Source organism: Haliotis cracherodii, unplaced genomic scaffold (genome assembly GCF_022045235.1).
Source record: "Haliotis cracherodii isolate W230 unplaced genomic scaffold, xgHalCrac1.p SCAF_11, whole genome shotgun sequence".
NCBI lineage: Eukaryota > Metazoa > Mollusca > Gastropoda > Lepetellida > Haliotidae > Haliotis > Haliotis cracherodii.
In genome coordinates, this window is record NW_027266266.1 from 29,691,727 (window position 1) to 29,702,908 (window position 11,182).

At 39.9% G+C, this 11,182-nt stretch overlaps 1 protein-coding gene across 1 annotated transcript; it reads left to right on the plus strand.

Moving 5' to 3' along the window:
• Nucleotides 1-507: 507 nt before the first annotated feature.
• LOC139455009 (uncharacterized) lies at nucleotides 508-3,193 on the plus strand. The gene is made up of 3 exons (XM_071236595.1): nucleotides 508-1,167; nucleotides 2,438-2,662; nucleotides 3,110-3,193. Exons 1-3 carry the CDS (start codon nucleotides 508-510, stop codon nucleotides 3,191-3,193), a joined length of 969 nt encoding a protein of 322 aa, XP_071092696.1.
• The last annotated feature ends 7,989 nt before the right edge of the window (nucleotides 3,194-11,182 follow it).

An 11,182-nucleotide genomic window follows, 5' to 3' on the forward strand; every position in this document is an offset into this window, starting at 1 on the left:
ATTGCATCCAATCAGTTGACCCTTAATGAACGTAATTGAATATGGGGAGATCTTTCTATGTGAACTTGTTCCTGGGCTTTTTAATATTACCACACATAGCCCGCCACTGAATGTGCACAGAGAAATGTCTTCAATGCAAAAGGTTCAAATGTTCACCACATGTTCTCGCGCCAAAATGGTCTCACAATGACATTCCATTCCGCGTGAGTCAAGACCCAACCCAACCCCAGTCGTAGTAACATGTCCATATAGGGACATTCATTACTATCCCGTGTTCTACAATTAACGAATGGTCAAGTAATTAATTGCATGATAGCATTTGGTCAGTTGACCCTATATTCATCTAATTAACCTGATACATCACTTATACATTTACATATTAATGAGTTATCTTGCATATTAATGAGGCAATGACGTTGACAACACCCCCACCCTCATGGTCAAGGTTATGTGACGTCATCAGTCACGTGGGGTTACTAGGTGCACTTGTGACGTCATCAAATGTGGATGTGTGGATGGATACTACTCACTCTGAAAATTCTCCGCCGTCGCATCACTGAAACCCCTCCTGAAACCAGCTTAACCACCGAATCCATCATCGCCCTCACCACTGCCTGTATCTCCACCACATACTTCACCTGGGGCGACGAGTATTATCAACAGATACACGGCCTACCCATGGGATCCCCACTGTCTCCTATCCTTACTGAAATCTACATGACCCACTTCGAACAGCAAGCCCTCACAACATCACCCATCCAACCTATTTGCTGGTACAGGAAAGTTGACGACACCTTTGTCATCCTCAAACAAGACCAAGACCCAACCCTGCTACTACAACATCTTAACCAACAACATCCCCGAGTACAGTTCACCATCGAAACAGAAAAGGACAACCAACTACCCTTCCTAGATGTCCTCGTCTGTAGAAACTCAGCAAACAGAATCCAAACCAGTGTCTACCGGAAGCCCACCCACACCGACCAGTATATCCACTTCAACTCTAACCACCCTCTCAGAACCAAGACTGGCATCATCTCCACCCTTACCAAACGTGCCATCAACCTTTCCTTTGCTGATCCCAAACCTGAGATCGCATACCTCCGCCAAGTCTTCACCCACCTCAACAATTATCCGGCCAAACTAGTCGACAAAGTCATCGCCTCTGTACTCTATCCCACACCCAGACCTGCGACTCTTAAACCCGAATCAGCGCCCTTTCGCATCGCTCTCCCGTTCATAGGAAAAGCCTCCCACATCATCAGCCGCCTCCTCAAACAGCAAGCCAACATCGACACCCCCTTCACCAGCTCCAACTCCCTCAACACCCTGCTAAGAGCCAACGGCAGGAACACATCTAAACCCCAAGAGGCTAAAGGTGTAGTCTACAAAATTGACTGCACTTACTTACTTACTTACTTACTTACTTTGGAGATTTAACGTGCGCTTTCCGACTGATGCGTATTTCGCACACGGGCCCGGCCAGGCCATTTAGTGTGTTTGCGAAAGGGGCGAAAGTGGTCTGTGCAACCCAAGAGGGGGCTTTAGGGGTTGCTTATATAGAATTTGGGAATTTTGAGATTTGGAATAGATGCCGATGGGGTAGGGGAGGAGAACTAAGGGAGCTGGGTATGGTGGATGTTTGTTTGTTTATGTAATTTTGATTTGGTAGATTATAGTGTTTTTAGATGCGTTTTATTAGTTCCGTTTTGATTAAGAATACGCCTAAGGCCTTGAAGTTTTCTAGTTTATTTTGTGGGTTTAGTAGTGCTTCTAGAGTGAGAGCCTTGTTTAGATTGACGGTGGTTTGTAATGCGGTTCGATGTGTTAGGTAGTGTGTGCAGTGGATGAGTGTGTGTTCTGGGGTTTCTAGTTGTTTGCAGTGTGGGCAGTTACCTGTAGTATGTTTTTTAATTTTTTTTAGATGGTTATTTAGGTTGGTGTGTCCTGTTTGGAGTTTAGTGATTACTCTGTCGATTTTTTTGGTGATTTTTTGCTTGTTTACGCTTTTAATTTCTGATTTTGAGATTGGTAAGTTTAAGCTTATTTCTGGGATTTTGAGGGATAGTTTAGCTACTTTATCGGCGTTTTCATTACCGTATATTCCTACGTGGGCGGGTATCCACAAGAAGAGTATTTGTTTGCCTGCCTTAGTTAGGTAGTTGGAGCTTGTAGTTTGTTATTCTTTGGGATATTGGGGTAAGTAAGGGGTGTTTACGAGCTAGAGCTCGGTTTTTGGGGCTGATATTCTGGTTTATTAAGTTTTGGATGAGAGGGTTTTATTGGGACGCGGCCCAGAAATTTAAGCTTAGCTGTTCCCTGCGTAGACTTAGTGTCATTTCTGCTGTTAAGGCCTGAAGTGAAGTGTAGGAGGTGCCATGTTGGGTGCGTGTAATTAGTTTGAGAGCCTGATATTGTATTGAGCCAAGTTTTGTAGATAGAGAGTATTGACTGCAACTGCGGGCAATCTGACGTAGGTGAAACATCCCGCCCAATCAACACTAGAATCAAAGAGCAGAAAACCTCCACCATCAAATCCGACAGCAAATCAGCCATCTCGGACCATATCATCAACTGTCCCAATCACATCATCAACTGGGACAACGTCCAAATCCTCGCCAACAACCAACATGATTTCACCAAGAGAAAACTAACAGAAGCAGTCCATATTCGCCGCCACAAGCCATCAATCAACAGAGATCAAGGCTATTTCATCCCATCCGCCTACTATGAACTCATCAAACAATAATCACCTGTTTATTGGCTTCATGCCCCATTGGCTTCTAGCTATGTGTTTTTTGTCCATCGTGTTGTGATCATCATCCTTTGTTGTCACATCTACCTATGTTATCCCACTCATGTATGCCCTTGTTGTTACTGTTAATCCTCTACTGTTAATCCTCCACTTGCTATATATATTCTGCACTATGTCCCTCATTCAGTCTTGCTTGACAACGGTATAAGGATCTATACCGAAACGTCGCTTTTTACAGTATTAAAGACGTTGTTATCCATAAAAATTGTGTCTATCTTGTATGCAATTGTTGTTGCTGTTAATCCTCCACCTACTATATATATTCTGTACTATGTCCCTCATTCTCCATTGCAGTTTGTACTCCAAGCGAGCAACACCTCCCAAGCCAGCATAGAGCACTGCCTGATAGCCAGCCAAGGAGAACTCCATCATAGGTAATTATCACGTTATCCTTTCATCCTTATTCACATACTCTTAAAATCACTCTCACCGAATTAATCACAAAACCCCTAAATCCTTAAAAACAACAAAACTCAATCACACCCTTTCATCTCAGACTCTTATAAATAACCAACACCTTATCCTCCCCCATCTCCCTAACACAGCTCGCACTCACTTCTACTCACTACCCACGCCAACCACTCAAACACACCCTTTGACCCAACTCCTAAAAACAAAAAACAGCTAATCCCCCCTTCTCCTAAACACAACGCACGCTCTTTCCGACTCACCACCCACGCCCACCACTCACATATCTCCTAATCCCCGCTTTCCTCTTGTCTCACCTAATCCCAGCCTTCCAGCAACAAAATAAATCTTTAATAATTAATCAATTTCCCAAACCCTCCTACTAAAACCAACAACAAATAACCACCGCAACCTCCTCCGCCTCCTAAACCCAACCCAACCAGTAAAAACAACAAACCAACTCACCTCCCCAAAACACCACTCCCCACTTCCTCTCCACCACCACTCACCACAACACACGCTCTCCAACTCTCCAACACAACACCCAAACAACATGACTGACACCCACAACGTCACACTCGCAGACATTCCAGCTCCTTACTCACCAACGCCTGCGGAAGCGCACAACACTTCCGGGAGGTCACTCGAAAACATCGTCCCGACCGAGTATGGCGAAAACATGAAACACACCACCACCCACCAAACCAGCTAACCCGCCACCTCAAAACACCTAAAAACGCAAACTCGACACATCCACTCCACCCGCCTTCTACTTCTTCTCAGCAGGCCCAGGCACCACTCTCTCACTAGAACTTTCGGCAGACAAAATAGGACTTTGGTTTAAAAGAGAAAAAATAAATTACAACAATATTAAAAAAGCCAACAAAGGATACCAGATAATCTTCCCTAACCGAGAATCTTACAACGCAGCAAATAAAATAACTCAAATATTCCACGTCACGGTAATCAAACAAACACCTGATTGGCAACAATATCCACGAGGCGTAATTAGGGTTAACCCAAGGGAAACAACTGAGGACTTACAATTATACTCTCTAGAAGCTAACATAAACCAAGACCATAACCCTCAACCCCCAATCACCAGCACGCGTAGAATAACCTCAACCAGAAACGGAAAAACGGTCTCAACCTCCATTGTCATAATCAACTTAGAAAAACCCGCTAAATTCCCTGAAGCCCCCAAACACATATCCTTCGGAGCCCACACCAACTTAGAAGACAAACCCTATATAAAGCAGGTTAAGCAATGTTCAAAGTGGCTCAAATACAACCACACTGCCTACCAATACACATACCCTAAAACTAAATGTAAAAAATGCGCACAAACAGACTGCCCAGGCACATAAATAAACATGCACACCCTGGTGCATCCACTGCAAATCCATCCAACACACTTCACTTTCAAACCAATGCCCACACAGACACTCACTCACCCAGCAGGCCAACAAACACATAAACATAGACACGGCTAAAATCCAAACACGAAAATTTGCTACACCCGCATCCAAACCACTCCCTACACCACACCCAAACACCATCCCACAAACAAACACCACACCCATAACCGACAGCTCTGTCTGGGGCCCCTACCGAGAAACCCCACCCACCTCACACACACACAAGCAGCCACTCAACCAACCACGAACCACATCTCACATAGCCAAAACATCAACCCCCGCATGCAAAACAAACGACCGCCACAACACGACCCTCATCCAAGCACCCTACAGCCCACATGGCAACAACACTCCCCAAAAAACCCAGCACAACAACAAAACACAAACACTAAGAAATCATCAGCTACACCAATCACGCAAACACCTACACAACCCTCCACATCACATGCCTCTCCCATGGAAACTCAAACAGCTAACCCTAATCTAACCGATGACGAAGATTTCTCCACTACTGAGGAAACAATAGAAACTACTCCAACTAAAACAAACCAAACTTCCCAGCCAGACAACACCCAAAACCTAAATAGCCTCACCTTACTCCTAGCATACATGCATAGTCAAAACTCACCAAAAGTTAGCATGAATCTCTCCACAAAGTAGCTTTCAATCTAAACTTAACCAATCTACCCTTCTTCCTCTTTAACCTCCGTCTAAAAGAAGTCACCAAATAAAATTGGAACTAGAAACTAAATCACCAATCACCCGAACCAAATAATAAAAGGGCTAAATATTGTTCAGTGGAACGCCAACGGACTCACCTCCCACGGCCATAAACTAAAAACTAAATTTAAACTAAATAAAGGCCCTCACATTGCTTGTATCCAGGAAACCAAATTCTCAAAAAATCCAAATTTACACACTACCTCTCTACAACTCAGTTAGAACTACAGAGCAAAACCCAAAACAAGAAGAGCCGCAGGAGGACTAATCATATTTATCAGGGAAGATATAAATTACGAAGAAATAAAAATAGACACGCCAAACCTAGAAGCCAACGGCATTAAAATCACATTAAATAACCGAAACATAAACATAATAAATATTTACCACTGGGCGGAACAAAAAGTCCAACCTGAGGATCTAAACAAACTACTCAAAATAAGCGATAAATCTACTATATTCCTATGAGACTTTAACGCTCACAATCCTACATGGAGCATAGATGATAAAATAGATAATCATGGTAAATTAATCTCCGAATGGATAGAAATAAACGATCTAGTACTCCTAAATAGCAACCAACCCACGATAAGATAAACAAAAAAATGTCGGCTATCGACCTAACCATATGCACCGCAGATCTAGCTCAAAGTACTCAATGGGAAGTGCACGACGTCCCGCTAGGTAGTGACCACTTCCCCATCAACATAACTATAGGAAATACAAACGTACCAATCCAAACAGAAACCAAGAACCAAAATTCCATTACAATACAGCTAACTGGGACCAATTCCAAGATATCTGCAGCGAAACTAACTTAAACCCTGTTACCCCCCCCAAATCAAGTATATGAACGACCGACGTGGGTGGAAGAATTACTTAAAAGAATTGGGAAAATGGAGAGTAATATTGAGAATATTGATGGGAAACTTGCTACACTCGACAAGATTGAAACAAAGCTGTCCCTAATGGATACTCGGATGACCAGAATAGAAGAGGATGTTAATTCATTAAGGAGTTTAACAGGTGATCTTGAGGAAAGTGTAAAGTTTCAGTCGGAGGAGCTCACAGATATGAAGAACACACTCGAGAACAACAAGGAAGAGATGGACAAACACACAAACGAAACAAGTAAGATAGAGATTGACACTTTGAAAGAAACTGTACTGGATCTACAGGCACGGTCAATGAGATACAATCTGGTTTTCATTGGCATAGACGAAGCACGTGATGAAGATACTGAGAATCTCATAAAAAACTTCATTCGTCAACATTTGAAAATTGAGCGTGAGATTCCGTTTGCAAGAGTGCACAGGGTAGGGCAAAGACGAAACAACAGACCTAGGCCTATTGTCGCTAAGTTTAACGATTATAAAGACAGACAAAGTGTCAGGCAAGCAGCTTTCGATCATCTGAAGGGTAACAGACAGTTCTTTGTTAATGAACAATTCCCTAAAGAGATTGAAGAGAGACGCAAGGTTCTCTACCCAATTAGACGTGCTGCATTGCAAGCAGGAGACCGGGCGGCTCTGAGTGTAGACAAACTCTTTATTAATAACACCCTGTACATTCCAGGCAAAGCCATACCAGGTTCTAAGTCTAGAATTATCGCCAGAAATCACAGTCTAGAAGAGTTCCGACGCGACGCTATGAGACCAGCACAGGGGTCCATGGACTCGACATAGGACAGGCATGAGCATGCTGTGGACTGTGGTAAACTTAAGGTACTCTCCATCAATGTCTGTGGCATAAGATCTCGATTGTTAAATCCTGATTTTATTCAGAATTTTAGTCACTATGACGTTCTTTGACTCACGGAGACAAAGCTTACAGATATAGATGATAATGATCTACCTGGTTTTCATGTTTTTACAAATAACCGTCACAAAAATGTATTAGCTAGAGCTTCTGGTGGAGTAATGATCGCGGTGAGAACTGAACTCGCTAAACATATCTCCTTACTTCACAAATCCCTTGATTTCGCATTATGGTGTAAAGTATCAAAAACTCTTATGCATGATACTGATGACCTCATAATATGTTGTGCATATATTCCCCCAGACAATAGTAAGTATTTCTATAATGAAATATTTGATACCTTGGAACAAGATTATCTTGATAATTCTAGCAACTACAAACATGTTTGCATTACAGGTGATTTTAACGCGCGAACGAAGACGCTTTGTGATTATGTCATAATAGATGACTTCCTATTGCATAACCATCTAGCAGACGACGGTATTACGACACAGTGTGAAACATTACAAAACAACAATGCTTCATGGCACAGAACCTCAATGGATCTATCAGTTAATTCAAATGGTTACAAACTTTTAAACTTGTGTAGAAATCATAATGTCTTTATTGTAAATGGACGATTCGGTGATGATAAAGATGTTGGTAAATTCACATGCAAGGAGTCAAGCGTTGTTGACTATTGTATTGTATCACCTGAAACATTCTCCATAATGTCTGACTTCGAAGTATTAGATTTTGATGTTATTATGTCAGATATACATTGTGGAATTATGTCCTGTTATAATTGTAATAACGTTGTCACATGTAATGACTCCACAAAACCTACTGAGACCACTAATCAAACAAAAGTAAATAAATGGCTGGACGAAAAGAAACAAAACTTTATAGATAATATCGATATCAAAGGTATAGATAATCTACACCAAAGTTTGAACGTAAACTCTCAACACTATTCAGATAGTGACGTAAACGATATTGTAGATAGTATTGCACAAAATCTTATAAAGGCAGCAGAAGTCACCTTTGGCACAACTCGTGTAAATCATAATGTTAACTTTAGAAATAAATCTTGGTTTAATAAAGACTGTAAAATGGACCGGAAAGCGTATCACAGAAGTAAACGTTTACACAGGAAGAAGAAAACTGCGGATAGTAAAAACAATCTTAGATGTGCAAGTAAAAGATATAACAAAACCCTCAAATCATCATATAAACGGTTCAAGGTTCAATGTAAAAACAAACTTCGTGAAACAAAAACTAATGATCCTAAAACTTTTTGGTCACTATTAAAATCATTTGATAAGAGAAACGAGCGCAACAATTACATTCAACTAGACTGTTTGTTCAAGCATTTTAAAACTCTAAATGAAAACCCACACAATGAATTTGAGCTCAACATTGATTCCAACTTTGTACACGAGCGACTAGATAACCCAATAACCGAAGCTGAAGTTACAAAGGCAATTAATAATTTAAGAAATAATAAATCGAGCGGAACTGATTGTATCTTCAATGAGTATATAAAAGCATCTGCGTGCAAAATGTTACAATTATCCACCAAGCTGTTCAATGTAATTCTCGACACGGGTCTTGTACCAGAAAGCTGGCTTGTTGGTATAATAAAACCCCTGTTCAAAAACAAAGGCGACCCAAGCGAACCTTCAAACTATAGGGGTATTAGTCTTGTAAGCTGTCTTGGCAAGCTTTTCACCTCAATTATTTCGTGTCGCTTACAAACGTTCGCTGATTCAATTAATCTGCTTAATGACAACCAGTCAGGCTTCAGAAACAATCATTCAACAATGGATAACATATTTATTTTAAAATCGCTAATAGACATATATTTAGCTGAAAACAAAAAACTGTTCTGTGCATTTGTAGACTTCAGTAAGGCGTTTGATACTATAGACAGATGCAGCTTGTGGCTTAAAATGTTAAAATCTAATCTTGGAGGAAAATGTTTTCGTGTAATTCATAATATGTATAAAGGAATTAAGTCGTGTGTTTCTCTTGATGGAAATATTTCCTCGTTATTCCCAAGCACGATAGGAGTCAGACAGGGTGAAAATTTATCTCCATTCTTATTCTCTATTTACCTAAATGACTTAGAAGCATTTCTAGCAGAAAATACATTCCAAGGACTACAGCTAGTAAGTAACGAGTTCAGCAATCATTTGAATACATACGTGAAACTACTAATCTTACTATATGCTGATGACACAGTATTATTAGCTGAATCACCAGATGACTTACAAAAAGCTCTGAATATTTTTGAAAAATACTGCCATAAATGGAAATTGGAGGTTGACATCAGCAAAACTAAAATTCTCATATTTGAAAAACGCTCCCGGTCTAAAAATCTAAACTTTATATTTCGTAACACCCCCTTGGAAATTGTTAAAGAGTTTTCATATTTAGGAATCTTATTTACAAGCACTGGTCGTTTCCACAAAGCTATCAAAAAGTTAAGTGAGCAAGCATCAAAAGCAATGTACAGCATATTTAGAAGAATAAGAACACTACACATTCCTTTAGATTGCCAACTTAAACTGTTCGACAATTTGGTTCAACCGATACTTCTATATTCTTCAGAAGTATGGGGGTATGAAAATGTAAGGACAATTGAAAGAATTCACCTAAAGTTCGGTAAATCTATCCTCAGATTAAAACAGTCAACACCCGATTTTCTAGTATATGGTGAATTAGGTAGACATCCTTTAACGATTCAGATAAAAATAAGAATGATATCTTTTTGGAGCAAACTAATTGTATCGCCTAATAAACTATCTAGCCGCATCTATCAGCTAATTCATAAAATCACAATGACTAACAATACTGCATTTCCATGGCTCACCTCAATTAAAAATATTTTATATGAAACTGGTTTGAATTTTGTCTTTGATACTAACTCTTTTCCAAATCTCTCTTGGCTTAAAACAAACGTTAAACAAACCTTAATAGACAACTTCTATCAAAGCTGGAATGTCAAGGCTTGTTCTTCATCTAAAGGCAAATATTATACAATGCTAAAAGACAAACCACAGTTTGATGAGTATCTATTATCTCTCCCATTGAAACAAGCAATCTGGATTCTTAAACTGAGAACATCAAATCATAGACTACCAATTGAGAAAGGCAGATGGTTTAACACACAGAGTACTGAGAGAACTTGCACTTTATGTAACGACCAAATAGGAGATGAATTTCACTTTCTATTAGTATGTCCAAGACTTAATGACCTTCGAAAACAATAACTTCCGGCATACTATACTAAATATCCCTCCACTCTAAAATACAATCAATTAATGAAATGTTCATACAAACCCATTCTAGTAAAACTGGCTCAGTTCTGTAAAAAAGGTTTAACATTATTTACATAATTAAATATTATAGGATCGTCGATCTATAGCTGGAAAATTGCCCTTGCGACGTTAAAATTTGTGAATTTCACTCTACAATAAAATATATATGTATATTTTATGTGTTCACGTGTGTAGTTATGGAGATCATACATGTATTATAGAAATGCATTATGCGTGATTGGGTGCATGTATGTATTCATGTATGTATATATTATTAGATATTATTGTTGGTGTGGTTGTGTATATATTCAACCTCATGTATGCTCTGTAATCACTCTGTGTGATTTTCTTACGAGCAATAAACTTCTGTTCTCTTCTGTTCTGTTCATATGCACCGCAGATCTAGCTCAAAGTACTCAATGGGAAGTGCACGACGTCCCGCTAGGTAGTGACCACTTCCCCATAAACATAACTATAGGAAATACAAACGTACCAATCCAAACAGAAACCAAGAACCAAAATTCCATTACAATACAGCTAACTGGGACCAATTCCAAGATATCTGCAGCGAAACTAACTTAAACGAAATAGAAAATAATGATCCAGAAACCTATTGTAAAAACCTAACAGACTATATTATAAACGCAGCCAAAACCTCCATCCCCTTCAAAACATCTAAGACAGGCAAACCGACCGTACCATGGTGGAATGAGGAAATAGAACAGACTAGACGCAAACATAAATCAGCCTTCAATAAAGCA